Genomic DNA, 15,007 nt, shown 5'->3' on the forward strand with positions numbered 1-15,007 from the left:
CTCTGCAGCCTCAGCTGCACTGATGATGGGTGGACAGGAGACAGAGGCTCCTCCCCATTCATAAACTGAAGCATCATAAACACAGTTTATGATGCTCAGCTATGAATAGTAATCACTGACTCTATTCATTCAAAAAAAGGAAGGAGCCGGTAAATGACAGATTCACCGGCTCCTTCCAGGGCTCTCTATCCTGACAGATCCAGGACGAGGGGGGAGCTGGAGGAGGACATGAGGGGGACTGGAGGAGGACATGAGGGGGACTGGAGGAGGACATGAGGGGGACTGGAGGAGGACATGAGGGGGACTGGAGAAGGACATGAGGGGGACTGGAGGAGGACATGAGGGGGACTGGAGGAGGACATGAGAGGGACCGAAGGACACAGGGGACAGTCAGGGCAATCAGTGTGGGCAGTTACAGGCACCGATCCCCCTGTATAGATTTCAATAAAGCAGTTGAAAGCTGCGGGGGGGGGGGGGGGGGCTGTCAACTGCTTTAATGAAATCTATACAGGGAGATCAGTGCCTGTAACTGCCCGCACCGTCGCACCGATCACCCCTTCACCCCTGACTGCCCAGGTATCGGATTAGGCATCGGAGCATTTGCATGAGTACAAGTTCTTGTGCAAATGCTCAGTATAGGCACCGATACTGATACTAGCATCAGCATCAGTGCAACCATACCATACACGTATAGAATATTCACACGAAAATTCTTTGTACAATCGATGAATGGACGAATGTTGTTTGAAAATGTCACTTGCTTTTAACATTCAATTGTAAAAGGAGTGTAGTTTCTGAACAAAAAACCACATACAGTGTCTGATAATTCATTCGATCAAGAAAAGTTTTCTATTCTGCTCCTTGGAATTTTCCCATCGCTGTAGTCGTAACTCCCTTTGCCCAGCACAGTTACTCCTTGTTATGGGTGGTGGACTGGGTAGCTGAAAGTAGATGACATTATACCTGCATGTTCTGTTTGTACATCTTCCTGTCGATCTGTGCTCGCAGTCCCCACACTGCTGGACCTTTGGCACGGTTTAAGACCTTGTAGTGGATTCCTGATTTATCGCAGATCCTTCCACAGACTCCATCCAGGGCGTCCACTTCCCGCATTAGGTGACCCTTACCGATTCCACCAAACGATGGATTACAGGACATCTGACCTAGAGGGGTAGAAATAAATAAACCATTATTAGAGACAGAGCCTTTCATGTATTGACCTCGACTGAGTGCTCCGTATAAGAAATGGCCACATAAAGCAAACCTTTAACTTTTCCATTGCTAGCCTTCTTCAGAAGTTGTCAGTTTCCTGGTTACAATGCTGACCCTTTGAATTAAAGCCAATACCTCCTACTTCACCCGCTCCTAAACATTCACAATTTTTTTTTTTGGAAAATTATTTTTATTGTTTTTAAAAAACACATATAGTATACAAACCAACAGTAAGGATCACCCACCACAATACGGTAAGTCGTCCGAAAAAATAAAGAAACAAAAAAGTGATAAATAACAAGAAAAGGTGCATTGCATTAAGACATACAGTGGGGACGGAAAGTATTCAGACTCCCTTAAATTTTTCACTCTTTGTTATATTGCAGCCATTTGCTAAAATCATTTAAGTTCATTTTTTCCTCATTAATGTACACACAGCACCCCATATTGACAGAAAAACACAGAATTGTTGACATTTTTGCAGATTTATTAAAAAAGAAAACTTGAAATATCACATGAGGTGCATATCGTAACCGCTCATAGGACATAAAAGAAAACTGCAAACAAGGGTGAAAATAAATCTGTTACAGTGAGACATGAAGCCATCTATCCCTGCCCAGACCCTATCAAATTTAAGAAACGCCCCTCTGTTCAGATATGTGGCTTTGTAAAAGGGCAGAGACACATTCACAATTTAAAGCGGTTGTAAACCCCATCTGTTTAAAAAAAAAAAATCGCATACTAGCACATTATGAAATACTCACCTTGGATCGAAGCCCTCCATCCCTGTCATCCACCATCATGTGATCCTTCATTGCTACTATTTGGTAGGTAAAATGGTTGTAAAGGCCTTCTCTGCACTAAAGCGGTGTTTCAGCCACAACATTTTTTTTTTTTAAAGTCAGCAGCTACAAACACTGTAGCTGCTGACTTTTAATAAGGACACTTACCTGTCCAGGGAGCCCGCGATGTCGGCCCCCCGAGGCTGACCCATCCATCGGATTGGGTGCAGCCGCCGCCATTCTAAGGGAAACCGGCAGTGGAGCCTTCAGGCTTCACCGTCGGTTTCCTACTGCACATGCGTGAGTCGCGTGGCGCTTCCTGAAAGGTTTAGTCGTCTTTTGAGACACACACAGGTCCCAGAAGGCAGCGGGCGAGCAGCAGGAAATGATGCCCTGGGCCGCAGCGATGCTGGGGCGGAGTTACACAAGGTACTTTAATAAAGGTAGGAAGGAGAAAGAAAAAAAAAAAATCAATAGCCAAAAACGAGTGGTGGAGGGGTAGTCTTTCCTTTAAGATCTAGTTGAAACAGTGGGTGGAACTCCGCTTTAAGGTAGAAAACCTTCTGTGTTCAGCTCCCCCCAGCCCTCACCTTATACCTACCTGAGTCCAATCTCGTGCTAAAGAGTAGCAACATATCTAGTTCAGGTATGTAGGCTGTGCAGGGATCATATCAGGAACTCAACTGAAGTGCCCTCCATCCTTACCTATGGTTTCCACCTTGTGTGTGATGAGCAGTGTCTTGGCACCGGTCCGTGCTGCTGACGCAGCAGCCTCTGTGCCCGCATGACCTCCACCAACCACCACCACATTGTAGCGCTGGGCGTTCTCGTCTTTAATGGTGGAGGATACTGCGCGTCTGAGAAGCCGGGGAACTGAATATCGAACTCCACGGGAGAGGATCCACTGCAGGAAAAAAGCCACAGTCACTTCTCTGATCAGCGCATACAAGTAAAACACACCCTATAACCAAATGATTCCTTAAGCCCATCCTAACTATGGTACCCCCTTATGACTGAACATGTGGCCCCAAGCAAATGGGCTTAGAGGATTGACAAAGATGTGAAAGTCTAAAAAAAAAAAAAATAATTAAAAAAAAAAGAGGACAGGAGAAAAAAAGATAAAGCTGATTTTCCCTAGCTATTAAGAACCTGGAAGCAACAAGGATTCCAGTTTCTGCTGTCACTTCTCCCGGCTGCTTTGGTCTAGAGAAGAAGCTAATGCAGCATGATCTGCGTTCCATTATCTTAAAGCTGAACGTCAGAAATTCATCTCCTTTGTAAAAAGCGAAGGCACACTATAAATTAAGTCCAACAAGGTGCATGGCATCACCTGGACTCATCTCTATTATTTAAATCTGACAGGTTTTTTGTACTCCCAGAAGACGGCAATTGCTGTAGTTCCAGAGACTCAATGCTGAACCTTCTGGTCTCTGGCATCTTCAATGGCAGACTTGCTGCAGCTGCTATACCCGCCCCTGCCCTCCTCCTGCCCAATCACCAAAGCCTTTGTATTATGTGAACTCAGTCACAAAATACAAAGGCTTCTGTGAATGGGCAGCAGAGGGGAAGGGTGGGCATAGCTGCTATGTGTGCCTCTCTCTCCTCTCTCAAAGCCACAAGTATCTAAGTGTATGCTCTGACAAAGCCACAAACCTGTCAGATATGAATAATAGAGATAAGTCCAGGAGGTGGCATGCACCTTTGTGGACTTGACTCATAGTGTGCCTTCACTTTTTACAAAGTTGCTGAATTCCTGGAAGTCAATTTTAAGTGGAGTGTGTGTGTGTGTGTGTGTGTGTGTGTGTGTGTGTGTGGGGTGGGGTGGGGGGGTGGGGGGAAACCAGGGGTCTTACAGACATACAGACACTTGATGTTTCGATAAAGGGAACCTATGACAGCAAAAGGCTATCACATGAGGGATAATAAATTTAAAGTGGTTCTAAAGGTTGCAGTCTTTTTTTACCTTCATATTTTTTACCTCCATGTATGACTGTAATAAAACTTCTGTATCCAGCCCCCCCCCCCAAAGCCCCCACTTATACTTACCTGAGCCCCTTCCCAACCCAGTGCTGTGCATGAGAGCAGCATCTCTCTCTGATCTGTCCCTCCTCACAGGGCAAATCCATGTCAAACAAACTCTGTGACAAGGTAGTGGGGGGCGGGGCCATGCCCCACTTTCTGTGTCTATGGACGCAGACAGCAGGGCTCAGGAGCGAGCCGGCATGAGTGCCCCTATAGGAAGCGGCTTCCTATGGGGGCACTGGATAAAGAGGAGGAGCCAGGAGCACTAGTGGGGGACCTGAGAAGAGAAGGATTGGGGCTGCTCTGTTTTATACTTTTGTAAAACACTTTAATGTAGAACTGTAGGCAAAACTTTTTTTTTTTCATTTTGGATAGAATAAGGGAGGGTTATAAAGTTTTGTTTTTTGCCATCTTTGTCCCATTAGGGAGATTTCCCTTCACTTCCTGTCCCATAGCCAAACAGGAAATGAGAGGAAATCCCTCCAAATTAAAGGAATTCCTTGGGGACCCCCAGGTCACCAGAACTAGTGTCCCCATTGTAAAGATTTCCCCTCTATTACTTTTCTGGGGACAACCCAAAATTTGGGATTTTCGATCACTTTCAATGATAATGGTAAACAGTACAAATAGACAGAGGGAATCTCTCTAGTGGGGGCACAGACAGCAATGAAAACTGAAATGCATTCTAATCCAACTCCCCTCTATTAAATGCTAACAAAAAGTTTTGCCATTGGTTATACTAAAGGATAACTGAAGACAAAACTTTTTTTTTTTTTTTTTAGGGATTAGCACCTCTGTCGGGTCTTTATTGCTGTCAGTGCCCCCGTTAGGGGGATTCGCCCTCTCCATTTGTCCCGTTTACTGTTATCACTAACAGTGAAACAAAATCCCAAATTTTGGATTGTCACCAGAACAGGAAGAGAAGGGAAATCTTCCAGTAGGGGCCCTACTTCTGGTGACAACCAGGGATTCCCTCACTTTGCAGGGATTTCCTCTCACTTCCTGTTTAGGCTATGGGACAGGAAGTGAAGGGATTCTTTCCACAAAGGGACATAGATGGATGAAAAAACCTTGACAAGGGTTATAACCCTCCATTATTATATCCAAAATGAAAAAGGAAAAGCTTAAAGACTTTAGTTTTACACAATTATGGCTTTTTGTGATTTCCTGACATTACATCGGGGAACTAACTGAGAGTGGTGGAAAACTTCCTTGTCGCATTTGAAGCCATTAGAGATTTAAAGTGATATAGACCGCTATAATAACATGGCGCTCTGGTGAGTGTGTTATCTATGTGGTGGAGGGAAAAGCACATATTGAGTTTGTGGATTTATGACATGAAAAGCACCTTTGAAGAATATCACAAGGATTTATGGACACTTTATTATAAGGGTTTTGAATTTATTCATATGATTTGTCACTTGGAGGGCCCTGTATTGTTGTATGGGCATATAATTAAGGGATTTAACCCCTTGGCATGGGGGCGGGGTCTGTGATCACCGTGATTGCCTGTCATGGCAGTCACAAGATCGGAAAGCTGCTTGCGATCGGGGAGCTTTTCGTTAGCCGCCAGGAGTGAGCAGGGCGCATGCTCTCGGTACAGCTGTATTTGCAATCTGGTCCGAAAATATGTGGCAGCTTGGCACCAAGGCCCACTCACGAGAGGCCGCATATTTGTGTGCCATCGACCCCAACAGGTTAAAGCGGAACGCCATCAAAAAGGGGAAGCTCTGCTTATAAGGATGAGCTCAGGCGTGTTCGCAACCCGCACGTGCGGAGCCCGCCAGGAAGTTGGCACTGCCCAGAGCTAATCACAGGCAGTGAGACATTTTACCCAATCTCTGCAGCTGTAGCGCTGTGCAATGCCTACTTCTTGGAGGGCTCTGCACGTGCGTGTTGCGAACACGCCTGAGCTCATCCTTATCCACTTATTTGCCTCCTCCCCACCTCCAATGCCACATTTGGCACCTTTAGGGGGGAGCGGGTACCTGTCAAAACCAGGTACCTGCTCCCCCCTAAAGGTGCCAAATGTGGCATTGGAGGTGGGGAGGAGGCAAATAAGCCACTTCTGATGGACGTTACTGCAGAGGACTCATCCGGAAGTTCAGCCCCCCTCCTACCCCCAACGCTGGGTCATTCAGGGTGTTAAAACCAGGTACCCGCTCCCACTTCTGGCTGACATTACTGCAGTAGACTCGTCCGGAAGTTTTCCCCCCCTCCTCCTACCCCCACCGCTAGGTCATTTAGGGTGTCAAAACCAGGTACCCGCTCCTACTTCTGACTGATGTTACTGCAAAAGACTCATCCAGAAGTTTGGCCCCCCTCCTCCTACCCCTGCCGCTGGGTCATTCAGGGTGTCAAAAACAGGTACTCGCTCCCACTTCTGGCTGACATTACTGCAGAGGACTCATTCGGAAGTTCGGCCCCCCTCCTCCTACCCCCGCCGCTAGGTCATTTAGGGTGTCAAAACCAGGTACCCGCTCCTACTTCTGGCTGACATTACTGCAGAGGACTCATCCAGAAGTTCGGCTGCCCTCCTCCTACCCCCGCCGCTGGGTCATTCAGGGTGTCAAAACCAGGTACTTGCTCCCACTTCTGGCTGACATTACTGGAGAGGACTCATCCGGAAGTTCGGCCCCCCTCCTCCTACCCCCGCCACTGGGTCATTTAGGGTGTCAAAACCAGGTACCCACTCCTACTTCTGACGGATGTTACTGCAGAAGACTCATCCGGAAGTTCGGCCGCCCTCCTCTTTCCCCCGCCGCTGGGTCATTCAGGGTGTCAAAACCAGGTACTCGCTCCCGGTTCTGACGGATGTTACTGCAGAAGACTCATCCGGAAGTTCGGCCGCCCTCCTCCTACCCCCGCCGCTGGGTCATTCGCAATGCGCAGCAGGGAACTGGCTGTGAAGCCGTAAGGCTTCACTGCCGGTTTCCCTTAACCGAAATGGCAGCTGCAGCACCCGAGAGACGATTAAAAAATTGGCTCCGGTGAAGACACCGCTGGATTTGTGGACAGATAAGTGCCCTAATAATAAAAGTCAGCAGTAACAGCAGTTGTAGCTGCTGACTTTTAATTTTTTTCTGGAGGAGCCTGGAGCTCCTCTTTAAGTATATCATTTATGATTATTGTATTTTGTTTATTTAGTAAATAAATAAATGTGCCTTGTCTTTTATCAATATATTGTTTATGCATAGGGGATTTGCACTATTGAGCTGCAGCTTGGAATACAAGGGGGGGGGCTCTGCACATTATTGTGTTGTGCCGGTGCATTTATATACACACCATAGTTCTGCTGAACTGTAAAGGCATTTAAAGCACCTCCTTTAGAACGTTTAGGGTCGTTTGGCATCATTTCATATAAAGCTTGGCATGTTGGGTATCTATTTACTCAGCACAACCTCATCCTTCATATTCTAGCAAACATTGGGTAATATATTGTGTTTGTGTACACTAATATTAATGTTTGTGTGTTGATTTTTTTTTTTTTTTAATGAAAATTTACGCTTGCGAGACCGAAGCAGTAGTATTGCGTGCTGTAAATGTGGATCTGGCAGCAAAAGGGTTAAAAAAAAGGTAAACACTGTGATGTAACTACATATCATACCTCCCCTAATATATCTTCGGTAGAAGGTGTCCCCATTGAAGCTTTCCATGTCAGAGAGTTGTCAGGTATGTTATTGTTGTCACTGATCCCACAATACAAGGATCCCTTCATATTTCCATTGTAGACCCAAAACCTCTCTGCTGTTCCCTACAATGATTCCCCCAGGTGTCACCTTCCTTGTGTCCCCCCACACACAGCTCTGTCACCCTGTATTCTCATCCTTACCTTCCCCCCATGCTCTGCTATGGACGTCGCCATCTTGCTGACCTCATGACTTACCATAGAGGGGACGGGGAGAGAAGGGAAGAGGTGCTCTCTGTGGCCCTCTGCTGGTCTTGAGGAATGCAGCTGTTCATCCTCTGGAGCTCTGCCCCTAGGTTGGCTGCTTTCATGTGAAGCTGTACAGAAGAAAATACCACTATGGGGGGTCAGATGTTTTAGAGAATTCTACGACTCCGCGCTCCAAATTAGAAGGTCCAATCGTGGATTCATGTTTACAGTCTAGATCAGGGTACTAAAATATGAGGAGGTCCAGCAGGAAAGTCCAGATCTAATGTCTGTACTATGACTCAGATCCTAGTATATACAGTATGTAGTCTTTTAAAAAAATAAGCAAAATACAATTTCCATAGCATTTCATTGTGCCCTCTTAAATTGGGGGTTCCCATCAGAGTCCCCCCTTATTTTGTGTCCCCATCACAGTCTCCTCTTACATCTGTTGTCCCAATCAGAGCCAGATCCCCTCTGGGCTACCCAAAACAGTACCCCTTATTTCAGGTGTCCCCATTACATTTCTGCTTTACATCATGTGTCCCCATTAGAGAGCTCCTTACATCATGTGTCCCCATCAGAGCGCTCCTTACATCACCTGTCCTCATCAGAGCGCCCCTTACATCACGTGTCCCCATCAGAGCGCCCCTTACATCACGTGTCCCCATCAGAGCGCTCCTTTCATCACGTGTCCCCATCAGAGCGCTCCTTTCATCACGTGTCCCCATCAGAGCGCTCCTTTCATCACGTGTCCCCATCAGAGCGCTCCTTTCATCACGTGTCCCCATCAGAGCGCTCCTTACATCACGTGTCCCCATCAGAGCGCTCCTTACATCACGTGTCCCCATCAGAGCACTCCTTACATCACTTGTCCCCATCAGAGTGCTCCTTACATCACGTGTCCCCATCAGAGAATCCCGTTACATCACGTGTCCCCATCAGAGCGCTCCTTACATCACGTGTCCCCATTAGAGCATCCCGTTACATCATGTGTCCCCATCAGAGCGCCCCTTACATCACGTGTCCCCATTGGAGTGCCTCCTTACATCATGTGTCCCCATCAGCGAGCCCCTTACATCATGTGTCCTCATCAGAGCACCCCTTACATCATGTGTCCCCATCAGAGCGCCCCCTTACATCATGTGTCCCCATTAGGGCGCTCCTTACATCATGTGTCCCCATCAGAGCGCCCCTTACATCATGTGTCCCCATCAGAGAGCCCCTTACATCATGTGTCCCCATCAGAGCGCCCCCTTACATTATGTGTCCCCATTAGGGCGCCCGTTACATCATGTGTCCCCATCAGAGTGCACCCTTACATCACGTGTCCGTATGAGAGCGCCCCTTACATCACGTGTCCCCATGAGAGCGCTCCTTACCTCATGTGTCCCCATCAGAGTGCCCCTTACATCATGTGTCCCCATCAGAGCACGCCCTTACATCATGTGCCCCCATCAGAGCACCCCCTTACATCATGTGTCCCCATCAGAGCACCCTCTTACATCATGTGTCCCCATCAGAGCACCCCCTTACATCATGTGTCCCCATCAGAGCACCCCCTTACATCATGTGCCCCCATCAGAGCGCCCTTACATCACGTGTCCCCATGAGAGCGCTCCTTACATCATGTGTCCCCATGAGAGCGCTCCTTACCTCATGTGTCCTCATCAGAGCGCCCCTTACATCATGTGTCCCCATCAGAGCACCCCCTTACATCATGTGCCCCCATCAGAGCACCCCCTTACATCATGTGTCCCCATCAGAGCGCCCCTTACATTGGGTTCCTCATCACAATTAATTGTCCCCATCACATGTCCCCTTTATATCAGGTGTCCCCTTACTTGAGATACACAAATTACATCACCCCCTTATATCTGGTGTGCCCATCACAGTGCCCCCTTACATTAGATATCCCCTGTACATAAGGTGTCCCCATCAGAGTGACCCCACCATACTGCCCCCTAATCAGGTACCCCCATCAGAGATTCCCTCATAAGGCGCCCCCATCAGATTATCCCTTTACAACAGATGTTCACATCACTCCCTTACATCGGGTGTCCCCATCAGCATTTCTCTTTACATCAGGTGTCCCGACTGCACTACCCCCTTACATCAGATGTCCCCATCAAGGTATCCCTTTACATCAGGTGTCCCAATCACTTTGTCCCCTTACATCAGGTGTCCTCATCAGGTGCCATACATAAGACAGTTAGGTTCCCATTGGCATCACCCTGGATAATAGCAGAAAAAAAAAAAAACACGAAAACTTCTTTATGAATACCGTTGATGTTCCTCTGAGATTTTTTTAGGTTGAGGTAAGATAATGGTTCACATATATATATTAGGGATGAGCTGAACACCCCGTTCGGTTCGCACCAGAACCTACGAACGGACCGAAAATTCGCACGAACGTTAGAACCCCATTGACGTCTATGGGACTCGAACGTTCGAAATCAAAAGTGCTCATTTTAAAGGCTAATTTGCATGGTATTGTCCTAAAAAGGGTTTGGGGACCCGGGTCCTGCCCCAGGGGACACGTATCAATGCAAAAAAAAGTTTTAAAAATGGCCGTTTTTTCGGGAGCAGTGATTTTAATGATGCTTTAAGTAAAAAAAAAAAAAAAAGTGAAATATTCCTTTAAATATTGTACCTGGGGGGTGTCTATAGTATGCCTGTAAAGTGGCGCATGTTTCCCGTGCTTAGAACAGTCCCTGCACAAAATGTAATTTTTAAAGGAAAAAAGTAATTTAAAAGTCATTTAAAACTGCTTGCGGCTTTAATGTAATGTCGGGTCCTGGCAATATGGATGAAAATCAGTGAGACAAATGGCATGGGTACCCTCCAGTCCATTATCAGGCCCTTTGGGTCTTGTATGGATATTAAGGGGAACCCCGCACCCAAATTAAAAAAGGAAACAGCAGTATACAGGCCCTATATACTCTGAACAGCAGTATACAGGCGGTGCAAACAAGACAGGGACTGTAGGTTTGTTGTTAAGTAGAATCTGTTTGTAATTTTGAACGGGTACATTTTTAACGTGTTTAGCTCCAGCCAAAAAATCTATTTTAAGCTTTTTGGAAAACATAGGGAAGGGTTATCACCCCTGTGACATTTGTTTTGTTGTCTGTGCTCCTCTTCAGAAGATTTCACCTCACTTTTTGTCCCAATGACAAATGTTTTTTGAAAATTTGGGGTTTTTTGTGAAACAAGGATTGGTGATAAAGCATCAGTGGAAAGGAGAAATGTTTTTCCCATATTAACTCTTACAGGAGAGAATTTCCCTTCCTAGATTTCATCTCACTTCCTGTTGTCTCCTTCCGTTTGCAAGTAGGAGTCGTTTGTAAGTTGGATGTTTGAAAGTAGGGGCCTGCCCTAAATACTCAGCAGAAATTTGGGCCTTAGGTGTTGTTGTGGCCACAACACTGTAAGCCCTCACAGGGTCCTGCTGTGAAATATTAGATCAAGAATTTTAATTACATGCCCCTGTTGAACAGGGGCAGAAAAATTGGGCCTTTGGTGGTGGTGGTGGTGGTGGTGGTGGTGGTGGTGGTGGTGCTGGTGCCACAACACTGTAAGTCCTCACTTGCTCTTGGTGGGCGCAGAAATGGGCCCTGCTGTGAAATATTAGATCAAGAATTGTAATTACATGCCCCTGTTGAACAGGGGCTGAAAAATTGGGCCTTAGGCACTGGTGCCACAACACTGCAACCCCTAACAGATACTCTAGTTGGAACGTAGAAACGAGCCCTGCTGCAAAGTATTGCATCAAAAATTGTAATTACACGCCCCTGTTAAACAGGGGCTGAAAAATTGGGCCTTAGGCACTGGTGGCGGCGCCCAGAACCAAAAATGTTCTTACAAGCTATCAGCATGATCATTGAGGAGGAAGAGGATAATTACTCAGCATCAGCATAGGCAGTCTTCGAAGGGATCTGAGATTTCAAAAAAAATTATTCGGTTACATCAGCATCAGGTGCTTGGTAGCTAGTGGTGATCCAAGACTGATTCATTTTTATGAAGGTCAGTCAGTCGACTGAGTCGGTGGACAGACGCACCCTGTGATCGGTTACAAAGGCTCCAGCAGCACTGAATGTGCGTTCCGAAAGAACGCTAGATGCAGGACAGGCCAGTAGCTCAATTGCATACTGTGCAAGCTCTGGCCAGTGATCCATCCTCAAGACCCAGTAACCCAGAGGATTTTCGGTGGGAAAGGTGTCCAAGTCAGATCTTGCCCCTAGGTATTCCTGTACCATGTAAAACAGACGCTGGCGATGGTTGCTGGAACCGATCATACCTTGGGGCTGCGGACTAAAAAATTGTCTGAACACATCGGTCAGACGGCCACCTTCTTTGACTGCCCGAAGCCTCAGCAACACGTTGTCCAGAAACAGGAGTTTGTAACCTCCCAGTCTCTGGGAAAGCATTGCACAGACCTTTTTGCAAGGCCTCCCAAAGATGTTTCATCTCCTGCTCCCTCTGCGACGGCAAGATAAGGTCCGCAACCTTACCCTTGTAACGTCGATCAAGGAGGGTTGCCAGCCAGTATTGGTCCTTCTCCTTGATACCACGAATACGAGGATCCTTACGCAGGCTTTGCAGGATCAGGGAGGCCATGCAGCGTAGGTTTGCTGAGGCATTCGGTCCAGAGTCTTCTGGGTCACTAAGGACGAAATGGTCCGCAGCCACCTCCTCCCAGCCACGTACAAGTCCATGTGTTTCTTGGGACTGATCCCTTAAAGACTGCTGCTGATGCTGAGTGTCAGGCTCCACCTCCATACTGACACAATAATCCTCCTCCTCCTCCTCCTCCTCCTCCTCGTCCTTTTCCTGTGTGATCGACGGGCACTCAGGAACACTGTCTGGATAAAGGGGGCCTTGAGAGCTAAGGAAGTCCTCCTCTTCCTACCTCTGTTCTGCCTCAAGTGCCCTGTCCATTATTCCACGCAGCGTGTGCTCCAACAGGTGGACAAGGGGGACAGTGTCACTGATGCATGCACTGTCACTGCTCACCATCCTCGTGGCCTCCTCAAATGGTGACAGGACAGTGCATGCATCCCTGATCATGGCCCACTGGCATGGGGAAAAAAAACCAAGCTCCCCTGACCCTGTCCTGGTGCCATAGTCGCACAGGTACTCATTGATGGCCCTCTGCTGCGTGTACAGCCGCTGCAGCATGGCCAACGTTGAGTTCCACCTGGTGGGCATGTCACAGATTAGGCAGTTCTTGGGCAGGTTAAACTCTTTTTGGAGGTCCGCCAGCCGAGCACTGGCATTATATGACCGGCGGAAATGCACACAGACTTTCCTGGCCTGCCTCAGGACATCCTGTAAGCCCGGGTACCTGCCCAAGAACCGCTGCACCACCAAGCTAAGGACGTGAGCCAAACAGGGCATATGGGTCATTTATCCCTGTCGGAGGGCAGAGAGGAGGTTGGTGCCATTGTCGCAAACCACTATTCCTGCCTTAAGTTGGTGTGGCGTCAACCACCTCTGAACCTGCCCCTGCAGAGCTGACAGAACCTCTGCCCTAGTGTGGCTCCTGTCCCCCAAGCACACCAGCTCAAGCACCACATGGCATCTTTTGGCCTGCATACTTGCGTAGCCCCTTGAACGCCTACGGAGCACCGCTGCTTGTTGTGTACCTGTGTATTGTCTTGAGTATTAGTTCCAGGAAGCTAGCTGTTAGGTAATTTGGACAGGGTAAAATCCCCAATTCTCACTAAATTTAATAGGTACGATGCCCGGCGGGTGTGGAGAGGCGACTCTTTGTACATCTTGCTGCATGTATGCGTTCCTTGATCATCCGATCAAGGGCGAATACTGCTGTGCAAAATGTAAGCACATTGTTTCCCTGGAAAAAATGGCATTTGGGTACCTGCCACTGAGGAACCGCACATTCCACAAACTCACAGGAGGGGGCAGAGTCTACCAACTGAAAAGGCAGCAGTTGAAGTGCTAGCAATTTTGCCCAATCTCCCGCTTGGGCACCACATGGTCAAGCATGTGGTGCCCAAGCGGGAGATGTTTTGGCCACGCGAGATACGCTTGAAACATATGTTGCAAATAGCAATGGTGCGATCTGATGCACTCGTCTCAAAAAAGGCCCACACCAAAGAACTTTTGGAATAACGCGCAGAGACAGCAGCACCCTGCACATGCGGAGCTTTGGGGTGTGATGCAGTCAGTGTGCTGCCCTTAGACTGGCCCCTGGAGGGCATCCTGCCTCGGTGATGTGCCTCCTCCTCCTCTCTCCTATCAGGCACCCACGTTGAGTCAGTAACCTCATCATCCCCTCCCTCCTCATCACTGGAGCAAACCTGGCAGTATGCTGCAGCAGGGGGAGCATGACTGCCAGATTGCTGTCCTTCTTGGGCACCCCCTCTGTCCGTGCTCACGTTACTGCCTTCATCTAGCTCAGTATCATTCATCAGAGCCTTCTAAATGCTTGGAATCCTCCTGGAGCATGTACCCAACACTGTGGTCAAACAGTTCGAGGGACTCCTCAGGAGGACATGGTGGGGCTAGGGAATGAGTCACTGATGCCATTGAGCCGAGGGAAGAGGCCACATTGGCAGCTGCTTTGCCAGACAAAGTACCCTGAGCATGGGTGAGAGAGAATGAGGACGGGGCTTGGTCATCCACTCGACCAAGTCTTCCGCATGTTGCGGCTCAAAACGGCCAGCTGCCGAAAAAAATGCCAAGCGTGTCCCACGGCCACGTGCTGATGATGATGCACCGTCTCCACGACCAGCACTGTTGCCTCTAGACACAGAGCCTGCTTGCCCTCTTTTATTGGCTTGTGACTGTCTGCCTCTCCTTGTTGGCCTTCCAGACATACTAATGGCCTGTAGCTGCACTAAGCTGGGATATATAGATAGAATATATATATATATATATATATATATATATATATATATATATATATATATATATATATATATATATATATATATATACACTGATACTGCAGCTAGCAAAATCAACTGCCTGCCTGTAGTATGAGAACACCACCAACCTTCTACAGGTAGCTTTAGCTGAACACTGTGCCGAGCTCGCACTACACTAACTTGTAGGTTTAGCTGAACACTGTGAGGAGGACGCATTACACTAACTT

At 47.7% G+C, this 15,007-nt stretch overlaps 1 protein-coding gene across 2 annotated transcripts in view; it reads right to left on the reverse strand.

The window, feature by feature from the left end:
• Positions 1–7,978, reverse strand: part of MTO1 (mitochondrial tRNA translation optimization 1) — a 29,120-nt gene extending 21,142 nt beyond the window's left edge. Inside the window, exons 1-3 of one of the 2 annotated variants that reach the window (XM_073636217.1) lie at positions 7,849–7,978; positions 2,700–2,898; positions 964–1,163 (exon numbers count right to left, since the gene is read on the reverse strand). In XM_073636217.1, the coding sequence (XP_073492318.1) occupies positions 964–1,163; positions 2,700–2,898; positions 7,849–7,905 (456 nt within the window). In that variant the 5' untranslated portion in view covers positions 7,906–7,978. Of the gene's footprint in view, positions 1–963; positions 1,164–2,699; positions 2,899–7,623; positions 7,750–7,848 lie in introns of those variants that run through there. The other variant, XM_073636216.1, reaches the window with a different exon arrangement.
• Positions 7,979–15,007: the final 7,029 nt, after the last annotated feature.

This window comes from Aquarana catesbeiana, linkage group LG06 (assembly GCF_042186555.1).
Source record: "Aquarana catesbeiana isolate 2022-GZ linkage group LG06, ASM4218655v1, whole genome shotgun sequence".
Taxonomy (NCBI): Eukaryota; Metazoa; Chordata; class Amphibia; order Anura; family Ranidae; genus Aquarana; species Aquarana catesbeiana.